We start from the raw sequence: 22,251 nt of genomic DNA, 5'->3' as shown, positions 1-22,251 counted from the left end.
TAACTTTAGTAACTTTAATACACCACATATTACTGTGTATGCTAAAAAATAGTTGGAGAGATGCAAGGTATTGGTCTTCTAGTTTTATTTAGGAGGTGGGATTCAAGGTGTTCACTTCATTATGATGATTCATAACTCAAATGTGTCTTTTGTATTGCTCGTTGTGTTGTAACATATAATTTGGAGGTGAAGTCTGAGGAAGAATGCCATAAAAATGTTTTATAGTCAATGATTAAACCAGATCCTTTCTGAGAAAAACACAAAGTGGAAGAACAGAGCACCTAAGAAATGACAGTACAGAGAATGGGCTGGAAGGGCCTTCAGGGTTGGGTTCTGTTCTTATCTCTCAGTGCCGTTTCAGAGCTCTGTGACGGTTAACAATTTGATTTTTAAAAAAAAAAAAACAAAAAACCTGCATCTTTTAAAAACCAACATAAACTTGAAAGATTGATAAAAACATTTCTCAGAAAAATGGCTGCTTCTCCCTAACCCTGAATTGCACATACTATAACTCAGATTTTACTCATTTTGGCCTGTCCTGTCTTGTTTTTTCACATTTTATCTAATCAAAGCCCTTGCCATTTGGAATGGTGATAGTGTAGTAGGTCTGATCCTGTTACACTGAATAACATGTAAGTCTTGATCATGTAAGTCTAGATCAGTGTTCAGCCAACCATGGCCCAGGGGCCAACTCAGGCCCGCCATGGGGTTTTGTGGATAAAGATTTACAGGCACAGGGTCACACCTGTTTATTTATATGTGCTGCTTCTGTGCTGTAACTGCCGAAAAAAGCCCTTCCACAAGAAAGGTCGGCTGACCCCTCCCTTAGATAAAGGTGTACATTTAGATACTTAGATAAAGAGTATCCCCCATTATTCAAATCATACTTGGCTCTTGCATTTCAGATAGCTAGAAGCCCGTGTCCAGATGGCAAGAGGCTTACTTGAAGATGTGTCTGAATCTGTGAAGTTTCTGGTTTTGTACTGCAGGAATTGAGACAGCAAGGAGACAGCTGTGCTGTCACAAAGGCACAGACATCTTTGAACCTGGTGTTTTATTGTTTTTTTAATTGGAAAGTGGAAGTGAAAGTGTTAAGTTGCTCAGTTATGTCTGACTCTGCAACCCCATGGACTGTAGCCTGCCAGGCTTCTCTGTCCATGGGATTTTCCAGGCAAGAATATTGGAGTTGCCATTTCCTTCTCCAAGGGATCTTCCTGAGCTGGGGATTGAACCCATGTCTCCCACATTGCAGGCAGATTCTTCACTGTCCAAGCCATCAGGAAAACCCATTTTTAATTGGAGGATAATTGCTTTATAATATTGTGCTGGTTTTCTGCCATTTATCAACATGAATCAACCATAGGTATACATATATCCCCTCTGTTTTGAACCTCTCTCCTTCCTCCCCTGCAATCCCACCCCTCTAGGTTGTCACAGAGCACTGGGTTGAGCTTCCTGCATCATATAGCAAATTCCCACCAGCTATCTGTTTTACATATGATAATGTATATGTTTCAGTGCTATTCTCTCAATTTGTCCCACCATCCCCTTCCCCTGTGGTGTCCACAAGTCTGTTCTCTACATCTGCATCTCTATTCCTTCCCTGTAAATAGGTTCAAATTTTCCAGATTCTATATATACGCGTTAATATACAATATTTGTTTTTCTCTTTCTGACTTACTCCATTCTGTGTAACAGGCTCTAGGTTCAGTCCACCTCACTAGAACAGATTCAGATTACTTAACCTCTTAGCCAGCAACTACGTATTCTTCTATGTTAAAGAAAAAAGCAGTCTTCCTGTTGTCCTAAACAAACCTTAATTTGTCTTTGGAAAGAACACCCACGTTGCTGGCAAAGTGTTTTTCTGTCTCTGGTTCCCAGACAAGCACCAGCGCATGCCTGACCAATAGCGAGCAGTCTGCGATCCATCAGGCCATTTGGAGCTCTGCTGGTTGTTTTCTTTTTTGAGACAGGTCTCTTGAGAACTACAGGCACGATTCAGAGAATGTATGATGCTTTGGCTTATTTATGTCATTAAAGTGGCTCCTTTCCTGACTTCATTATGAAGATCGATCCCAGTAGAAAACCAGCGCCGTCACTGGTCTGTGCTCTGTGGAGGCCCCCTTTCACCTGCTGTCTCACTTCTGCTGCTGTTTATGAAACACTGTGGTTTGTGAAGACACTTTTTTACGTTTTCAAAAATCTAACTACATTTGGTTTACAATAGTGTGTTAGTTTTAGGTGTAGAGCTTCAGATTCCTTGCCATGACAGGTCGTACAAGATATTAAATATAGTTGCATTGCTATACAGTAAATCTTCATTGTTTATATATAGTGGTGTGTATCTATTAATCCCAAACTCCTAATTTATCACCCCCACTTTCCCCTTCAGTAATCCTAAATTTGTTTTGTCTATGAGTCTCTTTCTGTTTTGTAAATAAGATCATTTGTATAATTTTTTTTAGGTCCCACATATATATGATGCATATTTGTTTTTCTCTCTCTGACTCACTTCACTTAGTATGATCATCTCTAGGCTCATCCATGTTGCTACAAGTGGCATTATTTCATTATTTTTTATGGCTGAGTAGTATTCCATTGTGGGTTTTCCCCGGTGGCTCAGCAGTAAAAAAAATCTGCCTGCAATGCAGGAGACGTGGGTTCAATCTCTGAGTCAGGAAGATCCCCTGGAGGAGGGTATGGAAACCCACTCCAGTGTTCTTGCCTGGAGAATCCCAGGACAGAGGAGCCTGGCAGGCTGCAGTCCATGGGGACACAAAGACTTGGATACAACTAAAGTGACTGAGCATACACTCACAGTATTCCATTGTGTGTTTGTGGATACACACACACAATGAAGTACCATATATAGATAGATAGATGTAATGTATATATATATATATATATATATATTTATATATAAATAAGTAAAATATATAAATTTATATATATTTATATGTGTATGTAATATAGAGATATTTAGGTTGCTTCCTTGTCTTGGCAGTTGTAAATAATACTGCTATGAATGTTGGGGTGCATGTGTCTTTTTGAATTAGAGATTTCATCTTTTCCGGGTGTGTGCCCAGGAGTAGGATTGCTGGATCACATGGTAAATCTATTTTTAGTTTTTTAAGGAGCCTCTGTACTGTTTTCCATAGTGACTGCTCCACTTTTCATTCCCACCAGCTATGTAGAAGAGTTCCCTTTTCTCCACACCCTCTAGCATTTGTTGTTTGTAGACTTCTGATAATGGCTATTCTGACCAGTGCGAGGTGGAACCCCATTGTGGATTTTACTTGCATCACTCTAATAATTTAGCATATTTTCATGTTGACCATCTGCGTGTCTCTGTGTCTCTTTCAGTTTCTATATGGTCATCACTAATTCAATCCCAACCCTCATGGAGATCCCCTTAGGTCTTACATGCGAGGGGGTTCCCACCCATTTCCCGCTGAGGGGTCTCCCCTGAGTCCTTGGCCTCCTCCGTTCTGGCTTGTCCTCGCTCCTGTGTCAGACTGCTTCACTGTTACATTTCTATCTTTCCTTTTCTTTTTTTGACCTTTAGGTTCCCATATTCTTTTTTTTTTTTTATCTTGTTTTGGTTCCTCCAATGTCTTCTGAGCAGGAGTTCGTGGAAGGTAAAATTTCATCACCTTGCCTCTGCACATTACTCTGACACTTGGTGATTTCATTGGGTATAAAATTTTAGGTCTGGGCATAAGTGGGAATTCAGCATCTGGAATTCCCAGCCTCTTCTGCTGGTCTGGTTCTCTCTGCCACTAACAGCTGCCGTGCAGAAAGATGGAAAGGTGATGGGGAGGCACTTACTGTATGTGGGGCCGTGGGAATGTCCACTGTCTTGTTATTGGTCACAATGTTGGCATCTCGACATTTTTCATTGTTTGGTGGTATTAGTTGATTTTCTAGAGTTTTGAGGCAGACCATTGCAAGAAAATGATGTGTTTCCTTTCTTTTTAATATTCTTGTCTTTTTAATACTCTTGTACTTTTTTGGTTTTATTTACTTGTAGGAGTTCAGGAAATGTTGACTAGTAGTGTTTTCCCTGCAAAATGAGTAGTATCTCAACTTTAAATACGACTTTTGTGTTATTTCCTGATAAACAGCATCCATTAAAGGAAGCCTAGTCTCAAGGTTATTACTGAGAGATTTTTCTTCCTTTAATCCAGAAAGAGATAAGAATTGTTTCAAATTCCTTTTTGGCATTTGTTGAGCAATAAATACATCAGATGTTTTTCTCTTTTGACCCATTTATGTAATTCACATAAATATATTATGTAACAGGTGTCCTTGTGGGGAAACATTCCTATATTCCTGGGGGTAAAATTCCAGTGTGGCCAGGGTGTCTGGTATTTATTCATATGGTATATTCCTGGGGGAAGTTTCTGCCTGATGATGGCTGTTCTCTAATATGAAGCATATTGTTTTCTGTACTCTATTCATAATAAAAGACATTTGTCTTATTGCTTAGTTTAGGCGTAGATGAAGTTTTGTGTTAATAAGACCTGGTTTAAAATGTTAACAGGCACTTACATGTGCATGTCACAAATGCAGTAGACCGGCTCAGCATCCCCAGAGGCCACAGGCCGAGGGACCCACATTCTGCCCGTTCCAACCTTCTGCATTCCTACAAGATGCAGGAGAAAGAGAGGGGACAAAAGGAGGTGGTCTTTGGGAGATAGTGTTCAAGGACGCTTAGAACCTCTTCCTGTGAGTTAGCAGAGTCTTACGGCTTTACAGGATCATTGGAACGAAAGGCCTGTGTTCATACATCACCAGGGCATACTCTTCTCCATGTGTGTAGAAATGTCAGGTGTCCTACCAGCTTCAGGAAGCAAGAGCAGGATTTTCAAAATGGTGCAACAATGTTTCTTCCTTTCTTCTCCCATCCTCCTCCTGGGTAGGGAAAGGAGGTGCTTCTCAGGATATTCCAGCAGCCTGTGTGGCCACAGGGCACCACCAGACACCAAAAGCCGTGAGCCTGCCTTCCGTGAGAGCTGAGGCCGGGAGGCCTGGGTGTTGCTGCTCTTCCCTCTCTGTCCCCCAGGGCTGCTCCTAGGTCTGTTTAGACAGTAACAGTCCCCAGCGACTCTGTGCTGAGTATTTTTTCCGTTCTTTTATTCATGAAATGTTCATCTGGGAAAGAAACACTCTAGCCACAGGAAGCTTATGATTTCAGAGACTGAAGTCAGTCTTCTTGCGGGTGGGAGGTTAAGATGCAGTTCAAGATTGTTTGTCGACCATAAATTAAACTTGGTCTTAGAATGAAATTCCTTAGAACAAGTTGTTTAGTTATTATGTTTTGTTTTGTTTTGTTTTGTTTTTTGGTAAGCATATCCAAAAATACACACGTTCCATTTCCCTTTTAAAAACAATGGTTTTCTTTTTCCCCTTACTAAAAATATTCTGTTTAGAGTACTAGAGCATCATAGGATGGACAGAATCACATTGTTCCCTTAAACCTTGTGGATTCTTTTACGGATGTATAGAGAAGTCACTCATATGTTATGGGGTGGGCATGGGAGGGAATAAGATAGAGAAGGTCTCAGAGGGCAGATTGGCAGAATCCATCGTGGTTTATTCCACGTGTGTGCAGAGTGATAGCAGAAGACTGGAAACAGCATCTGTTGTGTTCATCCACATCGTAGGAAAGAACAGAGCTGAGAATGAGCTGGTGTATAGTGAGTATCACACGTGTGGTGCACATTGTTCTGCGTGCTTGTGCGTCTCGACTGCAGTCCCATGAGATATCTCTTCCAAATCCTTTTTAAGGATTTGGAAACCAAGGTTCAGGGAAGTGCCTAATTGCTTACAATCATGCCACTAGTAAGTGACAGGCTTCTGGCTTCAGAATGCACTGTCTTAGTTTCTATGCTGTAACTGTTTTCTCCCTATGTGGTGTAAGGACCTATCTCTGGATCCTGGTGAGTGGGGAAAAAATCAGGATTCAGAACTGTCCACAGCATGCTATATCGCATAAAAAGAGGGGGAATAAACCTGCACATTTGTGTGGTGCAGGGCAGTGCTGTCCAGGAAAACTCTGAGTTGGTGGGAATATTCTAGATCTGTGCAGCGAGCACCTTACCCACTCACCAGTCATGGTTCCTGAGCAGTTAAAAGGTGGTTAATGTGGCTGAGAACCTGAATCTTAAACTTTATTTAATTTTAAATAATTTAAGTAGCTACCTATGGCTACTGCCTATCGTGTCGGATGATGTAGGACAGAACAGACATGGGAGCTGGTGAGAGATCATTTCATCTTGTGGTTTTCAATCTCTAGAAAGAGCTTCTGCATAAACTTTTGTTGGAAGAGCAGGTTCCATAGCCAGTCATTTCAAAACCATGACTATAGGAACTTCCCTTGTGGTTCAGTGGTGAAGAATCCGCAGGCCATGCAGGTGACTTGGGTTCAATCCCTGATCCAGGAAGATCCCACATGCCACAGAGCAGCTAGGACCACACATCCCAACCAATTGAGCTTGTGCCCTAGGGCCTGTCCTCCATAACAAGAGAAGCCCCCACCATGAGAAGCCCGTGCACCAAAACTAGAGAGCAGCCCCTGCTCACCGTAACTAGAGAAAGCCTGTGCACAGCAATGAAGACACAGCACAGCCAGAAGTAAATTACTAAATAAACAAAACAAATCTAATCTAATCTAAGCTAAGCTAGTTATTTGGAAGGTGGGGAAACTGAAAGACAGAGAAGTTGAGTCATTTGCTTCGAGTCCATCCCAGTCACACAGCTGGTATAGTGACAGAGAAAGATCTGGGCCTCAGAGCTGCTCCCAACTTGGGCTCGTTTTTCCTCCTTGGAGTCATTTATGTTTTGCTTTGCCAAGGTCCCTGTTCAGTCTGATTTTCAGTCACAAAAGAAAACAAGAGCCAGACTTTTGTCTCCAGTGTTCCCGGAACCACAGGGGGATCCTATCCATGACTTGCTGGTTCTCTGCAGCCCAGCCACCAGGGGCCACCCGCATGTGACCCCAGATCACGGCATGTCTGCCTTGCTTGCTCTACTGAACGTGGTGAACCTTTTGAGCTGGGGACCACGCTTCGTTGTGTGTGTGTCCCATGGCACCCAACACACAGAGGGGCTCAGTGAGCATTTGCTGTCATTAGACTTCAGACTGTGGGCTGAGCTCCCCTTCCAGTCTGGAAACTTGACCCATGAGTGCAGATGGTTCATGATGGGAACACATGAATAGTGAAGCATACAACTTGTTGAAATGACAAAGTTTGCCTCCAAACCCAGAATCAGGCTCCAGAGCCTGGTCTCTGAAACACTGTACTATTCTCCTTCTCTTTGTTGAGGGTTGGAAGGACACATAAGATTTTGAGCAGTATCCTAGGCACCAAGAAACCATTTCTGTAACTTGTCCTTGGTGGATACAGATAAGCTGTCAGCCAGAGGCCCATGCCTCTAGTTTAGGGGTACAGACAGATGACAGAGCCTGGAAATGGGGCAATTGGATCATTCTAGGATGAATGGAGCCAGCAGAGCTACAAGTAACCGTCTCCTTTAGAAAGAGTAGGTCAAGATGAGTGAAATTAATGAAAATGAGGTGATCAACTCAGCAGAGAGTCACTAGAGGACTGGAAAGGAGGAAGATTCCTGAAAAGTGCTTTTAGAGACCCTGGGCATGGTCTTGGCGTGGGGATGGGACATGCAGGGAGTTGTTTCAGAGCCAAGCTGAGGGGTAGAGGGAAGACCTGGCAGGAACTAGCAGCAAAAGAACTAGTGCCCTGTGATGAGCTTGGGGTGTGGCGAGAGGGGCCACTGGCTTGGGGAGTGGAATGGGGCCACCCATCATGATGCCACGGTCAGAGAACCTCAGGGAAGTCATGGGTGGGGACACTCCAGCACTTGTTCAGTGAGAAAAGAGGAAGCAAGAAAGATAGGCTCCAACCATGCTTCTGATGTGTCAGTATCCTTTCAGCACTGTCTCCAGGGAGAAGTGGTGCATATCTGCCTACACATCCCTGGAGACACAGCAGCCCTCTTGTCATCAGAAAGCCCTCATCCTCAGATGGTCCTGTTCTCTTTCCCCTGTAACTTACCCTTGGTTCTTGCCATGTAAGTCAGAGAGCATTCTTCCTAGACCTGCTGCTCTGAGCTACTCTGTCCCAGGTCTTAAGCCTTATAGTTCCTTATGAATCTATCTGCTTGTTATTCTCTGTGTCTCCTGGATTTCAACTAAGTCAGTGATGACATAGAGAAGTCCAGGGCCAACCTTCTAGGTTGATGTTTATCTAGTAATTGGTGAAAAGTACGATTATCTAGAACTTACTGAGTAGCAGACATACTGAAAACCAGAATGGCTGTGTTTTCCCACAAGCTTCCTAGGAATGTATTCAGGTCAGAAAACTGAGTTACAGATTTTTTTAATTGAGGTTTTCAAAAGGAAAGTTTACTTAGCTTAATTGGTAGGCAACTGGGGTATCGCCAGTTCCCCATTCTGAACAGTAATATTGCAGTAAACATTCTTGTAGCTGTGTCTTTGAGCAGATAGATGCGTTTCTATTTCCTCTAGAAAAGTTGCCTACAAGTGAAATGACTTGATTAAATCATATTTGCATTTAGCAAAGTGCTTCCAGTTGCCTTCCTGAAAGTCTGTACCAGTTTGTATTCCTATCAGCCCGTGTGGGCTTCCGTGGTGGCTCAGACAGTGAAGAATCCACCTGCAATGCTGGAGATCCTGGTTTGATTCCTGGGTTAGGAAGATCCTCGGAGAAGGGATGGGCTACTCACTCCAGTATTCATGGGCTTCTCTGGTGGCTCAGACAGTAAAGAATCCGCCTGCAATGCGGGAGACCTGGGTTTGATCCCTGGGTCGGGAAGATCCCCTAGAGAGGGTATGGCAACCCACTCCAGTATTCTGGCCTGGAGAATCCCATCAACAGAGGAGCCTGGCGGGCTACAGTCCATGGGGTCTCAAAGAGTCAGACTCGACTGAGTGACTAAGCACACACATCAGTCCATCAGCCCATATAAGATTATACCCACTTCCCCACATCTTTGTTGACTCTGTGAATTAACCATCTATTTCACTTTTGCCAATTTGATGAGTAAAGTTTCTATTTTCTGGTGAGACTGAAGCCCTCTTCATGTGTTTCTGACCAGTTGTATCTCCAGGTATTAGTCACTTACTGTGTGTACACAAGTATCTTTTTTTTTAATGTGTGTCACACAGAAACACAGTTCTTTTATGCTAGTTGCGTTTTGTGCCTTGGATGGGTCTGTTTCCCCAGGATGATAAAACTGTTCATCTGTATCCTCATGTTTGATGTTGGCTTATAAATTTAGCCATCTGATCAGATACACTTATCTCCAGGCAGCTAATCCTCGAGAGAAGGGACATTCATGAGGTGATCCCATGATCACAGCTTTCTGCTGGGGAACAGTTTCTGTCATGGTGTAGAGCTGGTGTTGGGTGGGGAGGGGTCACAGCCGCCCTTCCAAGATGAGGACACATTGATCGGAGTGGGCACCCGAGACAGCGACCTTCAGTGAGATGGGGCCTCAGAAAGGAAGGGTGTACAGAGAGCGTTCCCTGTGGTCCACGGGCGCGTCTGCGTGAGTCCATGGCCAAGGACTGCACATGTGCAGGGCCAGGCCACTTGAGGGTCACCGGCTAGCCTGGGATTGGACCGGCTCCTGGAATGGGAGGCGTGGGTAGGTGCAGACGTGCGTCCAGGCAGGGAGCGAGGCTGGTCACGTTCAGAGAGGGAGTGCAGGCTGCCTTTGTGGCGATTTCCCCTCCCCTACCCCTGCATGTGCACATGCTCTTCTGTACTTTTCTCACCAGATCTTCAAAGGAAGCTCGTCTCCCCAGGGCTCTTCCTACCCAAGCTGCGCCTTGCTGAGGAATGAGCTACTTTTATCCTCAATGATCTATAAATTGTTACACACACCCCCAAAAAAGAATCTCAGTCTGATTCTCCAGCTGTGACAATAAGACGTCTTTGAAAAAGGCCCAGGAAGCCCCAAGGCGAGGGTGCTAAAGCCACCCTGCGCCCAGGACAGCTGGTCCCTGAGGCAGGGGACTGACAGCGATTTCTAAACGGTCTGCCATCTTCTTCCCAGAAACTTCCTTTTTTTGTTTTTAACTTTTTAAAAACCTTGTGCATTTAGTGCACACAGAGTCGACCCATTCGTTGAAATCTATTGGAACAGCCTACAGAGACCCTGAGGGATGATGGAGTTTCAGTGGGAACAGGTCACACAGCCGTGTCCTTGGTGGGTGCCTGCTCTGCAGAGCGGTTCATGTTTTCACCAGATGTCAGCCTTTCCAGGCAACAGAGGGCAAATGAAATGAACCTTCTAGAAGCAAAGGCTGTGGTTGTTGGGTTTTGCTCTGCTCTGTCAGCTGTGTTGTTTGTGAGCTGCATTCCCAGTCGCCCTCCTGGAACTTGTCTAGAATCTCAGCCGCTCTGATCATGTTCTAAGATGTTCACCGGTGCTGTTTTAGCTTCCTCTGTGCCTGTCTGTTTTTGTGTGTCTCAAATGACTTCTGCGGCCCTAGGGACAGAAATCTGTTATCTTACAAAATTTTCTCCGAAGCACTCCTTTTTGGAGATGCTCAGAATGTTACCTTTTTTATATCTGAGGCTTCCTCTCCCTGGAACTTTCTCTCACTTGGGAGTGTCTCTGAACTATTTATAGCCCAGAGAAAGTTGAGGATAATTTGCAATGAGTAATTACCATTCCCCTTGGGGAAATAGTCAGCAAGTTTCTTTTGGTTGTAGCTCTGCTTTTTCCCCCAGTAAATCTTACGTAAATTCCAAAATGCTGGCATTCTTTCAGATAGCCATGGTTCAGCCCCTTAAGAAGATCAGGAGTCCCTGTTTGTCTTTCCTTTCTCCTTAATCAGTCCTCTTTCCCAACTGCCCCCTCCCTCACCCACCCCTCTTCCTGCTCATCTCCCTCCCCAGCCTCCCTTCGTTTCTTTTCTCTTTATTGACATAGCTCTTATTGCACGTACACGTGTACACCTCAGTGAATTTTCATGAAGCACATACACCCATGTCACCAGCATCCAGCTCTGGACACACAGCCTCCCGACATGCTCCCTTCCGCCTCCTGACTTGCAGTCAAGGCTAACAGTGATCTCAGGCAGTTTTATTCAGGAATAAGTAACAAGGAAAGAGTTGAAGATCCATCTTGTAGAGTGCCTGGTTGGCTGATTCCCACTTCTCTGTACGTTATTCTCTTGATGTGGCCCTAAGATTCAGTGGGATGGTCTCTGCGGAAAGGAAGGCACTCTATTTACACCCCTGGGGTGCCATGTTCTTGTCTTTGGTCAGTGCAGCTGTGAGCACCGAGTTTCAATGCCCACAGGCTACACAGGCCTCACTCACGCCAAGGCCGAGCTGATGCTGACCATCCCCAGCTGAGGAGAAAGCTTTTCATCTGTCTTGGGGTGGGGCCTGGAGTTAGGACACGCATTGTTCCTTGGCTCAGCCACCCCGCCCAGGACACTGTCTTCTCTCTGCCCTCATCCAGCAGCCATTCCTGCCCAGGAGTACCTGTTGCCTCCCCCATCTACGAGCCGTCTGCACGGTCCACTCTGCAGGGCCCCTGGGAAGCCTCTTCCACCACTCCCTACTTGGCAAGGCCATCCCCATGTGCCCTCCATGTCCCCTGTGCCCCCTGTGTCCGCTGACCAGAGATCCGAAGAGTACTCGGCTATGGCGATCTGCAGACGGGTCCACAGTTGAACAGGATTCAAATGAGAGACCCCAGAGAGCATCGGTCAGCTCCCCCCTTTGCTGTGATTTTTGTGAAAAACACGTGCCTTATCAAGCTGTGCCACCCTCAGCTCACCTTTCTCTCACCCAAATATACCTTGGGGAGCAGTAAGGAAGCCCTTGGTGGTGACAGCCACAGGGCAACCATTGGAACCCAGTGCCTCTGCCCGCTAACTCCCACCTCTGACCTGAGGGACCAAGATGCGCACACATGCTTAGTTGTCCTGTCAGTGGTGCTGAGGAGGATTGTTGAGACTCTCATTGTTCACATAGGACCAAGGACAGTTTCAGGTGGCATTCAGGGAACTAGAACTATGTTGTTTCCCCCAGAGAAATGAAGGGTAAGATTTTATTTGAGCACGTCATGTTCTTGGAATGAACGTAATCTTAACACGTCATAACCAGATACCCTCCATCTCTGCCAGAGACAGAACAATTCAGAGTCTGAGACCTGGGAACTTCTCTGGTTGTCCAGTGGTTACGAACCCACCTGCCAGTGCAGGGGACACAGGTTCAATTCCTGGTTCGGGAAGATCCCACATGCTGCAGAGCAACTAAGCTCTCTAGGGCCTGAGCTAGAGCTCTTTTCTGAGCTCTGCAATAAGAAAACTACCACAAGAAGAAGCTTGTGCACTGCAGCTAGAGAAAGCCCTTGCGCAGCAACGAAGACCCAGCGCAGCCAAAAAAAAATAATAATAACAAATTTTCTTAAAAAAATTAAAAGACAAAAAGTCTGTAACCTGGGAAGTAAATGACACAAAAGACAAACCCTTCCTGACCCACATGTTGGTTCTGGTGAGCCAGCTGGATTTACGATTTACATAATTCCTTGTTTTAAAAGCTGCCTCCTTGGTCTGGGGCAGTGTTTAAGTTCTGCTGCTGAAGCATGGTGCCTCATGAAGTGTGTCTCATGATGCCTCATGGCCTGAGAGTGGCCGTCCATCCAGAAGTAACCTGGCAGCTGATCTGTCCTGAGGGCCTGACTCATTCTGATTGATTCTTCACTCCTGGCTTTGGTGGCACCAGATTTTTATATCCCCACCCTGGCTCAATAAACGAGGACGTTTGCACTTTAGATCAAAAGCTGTTCCTAAACAGTGTTCAGTGAGCTGAAACAGAGGGCGGCATCTCAGTTTGTTAGGTGGGTGGCATTGTCACCTTTCTGGGTCCCCTTTGGCCTCTCAAATGCCTCTGAAGATAGTGCAGGTGGAGAAAAATGATGTTTTGTGTCATAAATGGTACAAAAGTGAAGTGTAAAAAAATGTTTTCATTTTTCAGAAAAAGAAAGATCTACCAAGTGTTAAACGCTTTTGGTGTAAAATGAATTTATACAGGAAGGAAGTCAGGGAGGGAGGGAGAAAAGAGAAGGAGGAAGGAAACCCAACAGGAGGACGGGGGGGCAGTGGCCAGTGGGTGGAGCTGGACCAGCAGGGTTTGGTTTCACTTCAGCTTTCTCACCTGTCAAATGGGCATGACGCTGCTTACTTACAGGTGTGGGTGTCCTGGGAATTAAATGAGAAAATTCACAGTGACAGGTACCATGTAGACACTCTGCCAACCATCCTCCCTTCTCACCCATTAAGTCCGGAAACCCTCCCCTCTTGCAATGTGTGGTTTCTCTGCAGCTGCCCACCCTACCCAGGGTCTCCCAGCCCAGCATCTGGTTTGAAAGCTGAAATTGAGTGAACTGGATGGGTCGTGCCCCCCCACCCCGGCTCTTCCTTCTGCTTTTTTTCATGCACAAGCCTCTTCGGAAGGCATAAAATCAAAGTGCCTCCATTTCCAGCACAGCCTCCAAGTCCCATCAGATAGCTACAGGGTCTTTAGAGAGACTTTTGAGACAAGAGATCCAGATGATCTCCCTCTTGAGGGGCCAGCCTAAGCACAGACAGACCTTCCAGCTGGGCCTCTCAGACTTGTCTGTCCCTCCCAGGGGCTGTCCTTGTGAATCAGACTGAGATCTTAAGGACACACAGTTTAAGGTGGCTCTCTGAGGGGAAGTCCTTGGGTCTTCCCTAGGAGATGGTGGTGATGGTGATGATGGTGATGGAGACAGTGATGTGATCGTGGTGGTGATGATGATGGTGGTGGTAGTGATGGTGATGGTGACGGTGATGGTGGTGATGGTGGTGGTGGTGATTCTTCTTTGGTCAGATAAGGCTGGGAGGTACTAGGGTGTACAAAGCTAACCAGGTGGTTAATCTGAGAGTACAGTGTCTGAGAACCTTTGACCTACCAGCGGGCCGCCAGAAGTTCCCTACTGTTTTTCACTCCAGAGTCTTTTTTTGTGCGTTCCTGTGAATGGATTTGGGCAACACCAGGTCACCATTCCTGACAGCAAAATTATTAATGAATGTACTCCCAGCAGACGTGGGTAGTGTCTGGTCTCATCTTCCTGCAAACCCAGAGATGGCTACACAGCCCTGTTTAGTCATGACTCAGCAGTCTGGTGATTCATGCTGCTCTCCCCACAGAACATCGATATCACCAATTTCAGCAGCAGCTGGAGTGATGGCTTGGCCTTTTGCGCTCTCCTCCACACCTACCTGCCTGCCCACATCCCATACCAGGAGCTGAACAGCCAGGAGAAAGTAAGTCCCCCATCCCCACCCTGGTCACCCTCCAGAACACAGGGGAATTTCTCACACTGTTGATACATCCCAGGGAGCATGGGGTTTGTGGCCTTGAAGAGGAAACTGGGGTATGATTCCAGCACAGATCACAAGGCAGGGCAGGTCCCACCGTCAGTAATGTTCCCAACTTCCCTTGCTACCTAGGAAAATGCAGCAGAGACCAGTTGACTGTGTCTGCTGAGAACTTCCTATCACTCACTTTTCAGAGGAAGCCCTGAAACTCACCTTCATGGTTTCAAGACCTTAGGCCAGCATTTTCAAAATCTTCTCCAAAGAACCAGAATTCCCTGGCTCAGATAAGCTGGGGAAGCTGTTTATCATAGCACACTTCTGGAGATTCCTGATGCCATAAATACTCTAGGAAGTCCTTCATTAGAGAAACCTGTGTGACTCATTTTAGGCCAACCTACGTCAGAGCCACAGAACTTTTTAACATTTAATATAATCATCCATAACAGGAGTTGGCAGACTTCCCCTTTCAGGGGTCATTGGTAGGCTTTGTTGGTCTGTGGTCTTTGTCAAAGCTACTCAGCTCTCCCATCAAAGCACCCAAGCGGCCATAGATGTTTGTCAATTAATAGGCTTGCTATGTTCTAATAAAACTTTATTAACAAAACAGGCTGAGGGCTGAGTTTAGTCTGTGGGCTGTGGTTTGCCAAACCCTGCCCTAGAACATCGTAAAAATCATACTCCACAGAGTTACTCCAGGAAATGCTGTCCCGGGCCCTGGACTCATTTACTCAACAGATGTTTCTTGGTAACTGTCATGCCCAGTAATAAAGGCAGCATTGGTGGTATAGACAGGTCCTTTGTCCTTGAGAGGTAGACGGTCAGCAAACAAGTAGTAAACTTGTAACAAGTAGCACTGTAAGTAAATAACTATAAATTGTGGAAGAGCATGAGAGAAGCACAGGGCATGGGGTGAACACGGGGACCTGACTTTCAACAGGAAGGTTGTGGACGTCTCTGAGGCGGAATTCCAGTGAAGAGCCCACATGAGAGGACCCGTGATGCAGAGAGCAGGGGAGCCTTCCAGAGCCAGGGAGCATGCCACAGGCACGCCCAGGGGAGTAGAGGCCAGGGACATGGGGAGGTCGGCGGGCCAGATGAGGAAGTCCACAGGACGCGGTCTGGGGGAGGGGTCCCGAGCACGGGAGCTTCTGTCCCCTTGGAGTCTGCAGTGTGCCACCCTCCCAGCACATGGATGCTTCACTGAACCCCATCCTTTGGGGTTTTACTGGCAGCTTCATTATACAGACACGGCTAATTAAATCATTGGTCATTGGTGACTGGTTCAGCCTACAGCCTCTCCCCCACTCCCTGCAGGTCAGGGAGTGGGGCTGAATGTTATAACCTCTAATCCCACCCTGTCTTTCCAGGGGTTTTCAAAAATTGAGTCATTAACATAAATCCAGGTGTTGTTGGAAGGGGTTTGTTATGAATAACAAAAGACACCTGTTTTGTAACTTCCCTGACAGTCCAATGGCTAGAACTCTGTGCTCCCAATGCAGGGGACCCAGGCTCAATCCCTGGTCAGGGAACCAGATTCCACACGCTGCAATTCAGAGTTAGCATGCCTCCAGTGAAGACCCCACATGATGCAACTGAGACCCAGCACAGCCAGATAAACAAGCAAATAAAAAGACACCTGTTTCATCTTTATTTTTCTGAAACCATTTTTAGAACCAAGGACAGAAAACAAATATTATTATAAAAGATGTATCCATGACTCCTACATAGAAAATTATAAAGGCTTTAGGAGCTCTGTGCAGGAGCCAAGACAAAGACCAAAGGTGTGTTTCTTATCATAAATCAAACTTCACAGAGGCACCTAGAGAAGACAAGGAACAAGCCTTGAGGACTCCATCCTTGTGGCCAGGGCAGGGCAGAGTGGCCCAGCGAAGGTGCCGGGAGGAGCAGCCATGAAGCAGACCAGCAGGGGCTTGTGGGGTCCCAGGATCCACGAAGCCTGGGCACTGTCGACAAAAAAAATTCATTAGTCAATCAAGGAAGAAAAAGAAAATTTTTATTCGAGCCAAACTGAGGATTATAACCCAGGAGCAGCCTCTGAGCACGCTCCCAGAACTGTTCTGCCTATTAGATAGAGGTCGAAGCACAGTTGTACAAGGTTTTAAGACAAGAGGGCTGTGCATCAAGGGATGCGGCTGGTTTACACGATCCAGGGCTGCTGGTACAGAGTGAGCAGCAGGTCATGGGTCATCAGGGCCTGAAGAAGGTCAAGACGGAAGATTGTCTTCTAGGAGAGTCTGCTGGTGCTGGCAGAGTGCTGCTCCTCATGGTTGAGCAGGTATTGAATGTTTCTACCAATGGGGAGGTTGGGCGAAGCCTGCTGCAGATAGGTCCTCAGGGTGTGAAGTGTTTGACTGCAGCCGAGGCGCTTTGTTCTCCTGTCAGTGGATGTGTTGGAAAATGATGGAAAGTGTTTGCTTTCATCCTTCGGATCATCTCATTGCTTCCAGATGACGGAAACCGCATCTCGTCCCCTGGAGGCCGGTGATCCCTGAGATTCACGGCCCGCTGCCCAGATCTGGAAATGCACAGAGCAGCCGAGCATCACAGCTTGGTCGCTCTGTTGTCCTTGAGGTCCGGGGGCCCATGGTTCCAGCACGCGGGTTGCCTTTCTTCTCCCTGTTCCAGGATGCTGTCCTGGGGAGGAGACAGGTCAGGCTGTGAGATGCTGCAGGTTCGTGAGGGCTGAAGAACTTAGCTCCAGGTGCATCCCTTGATGCACAGCTCTCTGTCTCAATATCCTGTACGACTGTGCTTTGACAAAAAAACTTTTACAGGCAGAACAGTTCTGGGAGCTTCCTCAGAGGCTGTTCCCGGGTTATAATCCTCAACTTGGCTTGAATCCTCAACTTGGCGTGGAGTTTTCATTCCAGATCATGCAGTGTCACAGCCTCCCCTGATGACCACTGGCCTCTTGCTTCCTAACTGCCCCATGTGGATGTGCTCTGGGTTTGGCCCCTGCACTGGGAGATCTTGTGTTGAGGTTTGGGGAGAGAAACTCGTATCTCAGAGTTACCGATGAGGGTTCTCAGAACAATGTGTCAACACAGGCAAATCAAACCGGCACAGTTTAAAGCTGAGCAGGTGTGTGAGACTCAGCCTCGGGGCGGGGGCGGGGGCGGGGCGTGGCTCTTGCTGGAGGAGAGAGAGGGTTGCAAGCAGGGAAGTGTTCCTGGAAGGGACGAGTTTGAAGTTGAGTTTCAAAGGGAAGGAGCTAATTTGAATGAAATGATGCCTTTGACCTTCAGGATGAGTGAAGTTCAGCCCTCCTCAGTTGGAGCCTGGGTCTGGAGAGCTCTCAGTGCAATGTATTTCTTGGGTTTTTTGGTGAACAGCAGACAGCGAAAAGGGCACCAAGAGAGGCCTGTATTGTTTATATGCATGTTAAGTCACTTCAGTTATGTCCAACTCTCTGCAACCCTCTAGACTGTAGCCCACCAGGCTCCTCTGTTTATGGGATTCTCCAGGCAAGGATACTGGAGTGTATTGCCATGCCCTCTTCCAGGGGATCTTCCCAACCCAGAGATCAAACCCACGAATCTTGAACTGTTGGGAAGGTTCTTTATCATAGTGCCACCTGTAAAAACCTATCAAAATCAGAATCTGAAAAGTCACTTTAGTACAAAGAGAATATCATGGATTATAAGCCATAGGAAGATAAGCAACCAGAAGAAGAGAAGGAGATACAGTTCTCCCAGCAAGAAAAGTCCCAAACAAGCGGAACTGAAGGCAGACTTGAAGAAATGCAAGGTCCAGGTCTGGAGCATACTGAAACGTGGTGTGGTTCTGAGCTGTTGGTTGTTACAAAGAGGAAAACCTTTTGGAAAGAATGTTTTGAGTGGCACAGCATCGCAACCATGGAACCTGGGGCGAGGAATGTGATCTCAGCTGCTGTGCCAATACCCCTTGTTGTTTTCAGCCTTCAGAGTCATCCTGTTAAGAGGGTGCTGGACACCTTAGTGTGGTTGAGGAGAAGGAAGCCAAGTGTATCAGCTTGAACAGTTCAGAACATGACCAGGTGGAGGAAAGGCAAGGGAAAGTCCTACTCATCACACCAGTTGAAGTTGGAAACTGTCATTTGTAACTGATGGGACAAGAAATGATGGTTGAGGATACTGGTTAAAGTCACAAACATAACTAATAAGGGAGCGGATGTGAGCTGTGTGACTAGAATGAAGGGAAGAGAGAGATGCATGATTCCTGAGTCATTTAACTTAGGAGGAAGTTAGAAGGTCATGCCTCTATTTTAGAAATCAGGAAAGTGGTGGGACATCCCTGGGGGTCCAGTGGCTGATTCCAAGCTCCCAAAGCAGGGGACCCCGGGTTCAATCCCTGGTCAGGGAACTAGATCCCATATGCTGTGACTAAAGATCCCAAGTGCTGCAACTAAGCCAAATAAATAAATATTTAGAAGGAAGGAAGGAAGAAACAGTGATGTAAGGAAAGAAGTCCCTGGAATTAAAGAGAGAAATGAAAAATCATTCTCCCAAGGTCCAGGATTGAGGCAAGGAAGTCTTTCATGTGATTATATTTAACTCTGTGCACATATTACTTTGATAATTTTTGATACAGCACCATGATTAAACAACTTGATACACAGCAGAATGTATATGTCCTAAATATTGACAAAGTAAAAAATAACTAACAAAAATGTATCTTTGATGGTCAGGAATCAATCAATAATGTTATTTTTTAGTGACAGTGGTAATCTGTTAATCTTCTTTTTTCCCCCTTAAACTGAGACCACTGTCTGCATACTTGACTTCAACACTTGTGTTTTATAAATAGTAGGTAATCTATATGGGAGTGTCAGTTGGTGTTTATTCCTAAAAAAAGCTATATTTTCTTGGCTGATAATTTCATTCTGTTTGTCTTTTAACCTAGAAAAGAAATCTCTTACTGGCATTTGAAGCAGCTGAAAGTGTAGGCATCAAACCCAGCCTGGTGAGTGTACCCCTTTGTACCCGTGTGATACTCTAATCCTGTGAGAAAGAACTTTATGCCGTCTACTAAATAATCTTCACAGCAATGAAGTCCATTACACATGATTCCTGATATAAAAGTGTCCAGTTGGTCTGACGACATGTGATTTAGAGTGTTTTCAGTGAAGATTTCACTGTGGATAAATTTCAGTTCTAGACTGAATTATCATTAAAGCCCTGGAAATGTGAATATGATGTAATTTTTTAAATATCAATACATAGCCAAGCTCTGAAGAAGGAACGGAAAATAACTATATGCCAGAAATTAAAAGAGGAGTGAAGACCAGAGTCCTGAGGCATGTGCTGGACTCTGGCCACCCCAGGGTGGGACTGGGGTGGTGGGAAGGGGCCTCCAATGTGTGCAGGCTGTGGTTCGTGCTCGTGCAGGGGCGGGAGACCTGGCACTGAGCTCCTGTAACCAGAGCAACGGTCCTGAGACCCCTGCACAGAACCAAGGCTCCCCAGATGCTCATCTTTATTAGTGAAGGGGAGATAAAAACTGCCACCTGCCAATCCAGGGAGGTGATAAGGAAGCTCAGTCTCCACCTGGGATTTCTTTGTGGCCCCCCCCAAAAAAATCTCGTGTAGGGAAGGAAGGAAAAGCTGGGCCAGATGAGGTTTGGAGTCCAAATTTATAATATCTGCTGTAAGCAGTGACCAGTTTATAGTGTCTCTGCTGCCAGAAGCTCTGTGGCCTGGAGCACAGATGCTACTGAAAATACGCTCACAACTCAAAATTACAAAACAGTCGGGAAAATGATCTACTTGACAATAGGACCTGCTATACAGCACAGGGAACTCTACCTAGTATTCTGTGATAACCTTTATGTGAAAAGACTCTGAAAAAGAATGACTATTTGTGTATGTATAACTGAATCACTTTGCTGTACACCTGAAACTAACACAACATTGTAAATCAACTAGACTCCAATAAAATTTAAACAAAGGAAAGAAAATTATCTAGTCAGCAGGCACCACGAACAAGAGGACCGTCTACCAGAATTTGAGATAATAAAACAATAAGAAAGAGACCTCAAAAGACTATGTTTAAACATATTAGAGATCAGAGAAGGAATAAAAATCATAAGGAAGGAACATGGTTTTAATTTTTTTAAAAAAGATTTCGAAAAGAGCCAAGTAGAAATTTAAAATTTGAAAGTAAAAACCACAGCTGGATTGAAAACTGATTGGATACAGCAGAAAAGAGAACTGCTGAACCAGAAAATAGATCACAGGAAATTACCCAGGACATATAACAGAGATTTTAAGATGCAAATGTTATAGAGGGGTTTTATTAGTTAATAGGTTTTCAACTTTAAGAAATGGAAAACCCAACTAACAGTTGCTTCAACCATAAAGATTTTTTTTTTTTGTAGTTTCAGGAATGGTTCACTGCTTAATATTGTAATCAAGGCCCACAGAGTGTCTTTACTCTCTTGGTTCTTTGTCCTCTTATTTGTCTCTCTATGGCTGAACATGGCTGTCAAGCTCCAGACATCACTCCCATCTGTAGGGTCGGAAGTGAGGAGGAAGGTACAGCAAGTGCCTGACATCCCCCACTTTGATAAGGAAACCAAAAGGCTTCCCAGAGGCCCTCCAGCTCTGTGGCAGTTCTCTGTTGCATGGCCACCCCAGCCGCAAAGGGATTTGAGAAGGTAAACATACAACGTTTCTCATCCTCTTTAGTGGGAAGCCTGCAAGGGAAACAGAGGTTGGGACCAACTGATAGTGTCTGTCACAGAGCTTAAGAGGCGTGGAAGATAAAATCAGACCATGTCCAACTCCCATGGCTAGTGGGAGTTCCAGAAGGAGAGGAAAGAAAACATGAAGAGAGATAATATTTGAAGAAGTGGCGCCTGAAATTTTTCCAGAATGACGAAAGACCACAGATTCTTAATGTAATCTCAAACAGGATAAATAATACAAAACATCCATCCAGACACGTAACGTAACTGCAGAAAAAACAAAGAGATAATCTACAAATAATTTGTACTAACTAATGATAAAAGAAACCTAGTAGAAAACTATCAAAGTCCGGAATAGGCAACTCACAAATGGCCAATAAACATTTAAAAACGTGTTCAGTGATTAGGAAAATCTCAGCTGCAATAACTGAGAGATATACTTGTGTAGCCCTCAGAGGGTGAAATGAAAAGGGAAAAGACCAGGGGCTTCCCTGGTGGCTCATCGGTAAAGAATCCACCTGCCAATGCAGGAGACATGGGCTTGGTTCCTAGGCCAGGAAGATTCAAGTACTGTGGGGCAACTAAGCCCATGCGCCACAGTAACCTCAGCTACTGAAGCCCGCACGCCTTAGAGCCCGTACTTGAGCAAGAGAGGCCACTGCAATGAGAAGCCTGCGTATGGCAACAAAAAGGAGCACTTGCTCACCACTAGAGAAGAGCCCTCGTGACAACGAAGACCCAGCACAGCCCAAAATAAAAAATAAACAAAATTTTGGGGGGAAAGGAAAAGACAACTATCGTAGGAATTTTAATATTATAGTTATAACAGTGTTACCCTAACATGTTTGACAGAATGGACAGTTTTTAAAATAGATACATATATATATTTCTTCAAATAGTAAATGTAACTATTTCTCCAAAACTCACAGAGAAAGAACTAGAACTTTAGCCATTAAAGAAGTGAAATTCATTGTTTTAAATATAGTCACACACACACATAAACAAAAAAATACCAGTCTGCCCAAATTCCACTGAACCTTTGAGAAACAGATGTCCCTATTGTGTAAACTCAGGTCTAGAGAATTTAAAAAGAAGTGGGGGAACTTAATGTTTGGCGAGGATGGAGTAGCAGGAAGCCGATTGATCTTCTGAAATA

At 45.3% G+C, this 22,251-nt stretch overlaps 1 protein-coding gene across 9 annotated transcripts in view; it reads left to right on the top strand.

Moving 5' to 3' along the window:
* Positions 1–22,251, top strand: part of SPECC1 (sperm antigen with calponin homology and coiled-coil domains 1) — a 210,831-nt gene that overhangs the window by 180,731 nt on the left and 7,849 nt on the right. For 8 of the 9 annotated variants that reach the window (XM_043903965.1, XM_043903969.1, XM_043903968.1 and 5 more), the window contains 2 exons: positions 14,240–14,356; positions 19,313–19,372. In XM_043903965.1, coding sequence (XP_043759900.1) covers positions 14,240–14,356; positions 19,313–19,372 — 177 coding nt within the window. Of the gene's footprint in view, positions 1–14,239; positions 14,361–19,312; positions 19,373–22,251 lie in introns of all 9 variants that reach the window. The other variant, XM_043903966.1, reaches the window with a different exon arrangement.

The sequence above is a fragment of the Cervus elaphus genome, chromosome 5 (assembly GCF_910594005.1).
Source record: "Cervus elaphus chromosome 5, mCerEla1.1, whole genome shotgun sequence".
In the NCBI taxonomy this organism is placed as follows: domain Eukaryota; kingdom Metazoa; phylum Chordata; class Mammalia; order Artiodactyla; family Cervidae; genus Cervus; species Cervus elaphus.
Note: the sequence above shows the minus strand (reverse complement) of the source record. Positions and strands in the feature narration are given on the sequence as shown.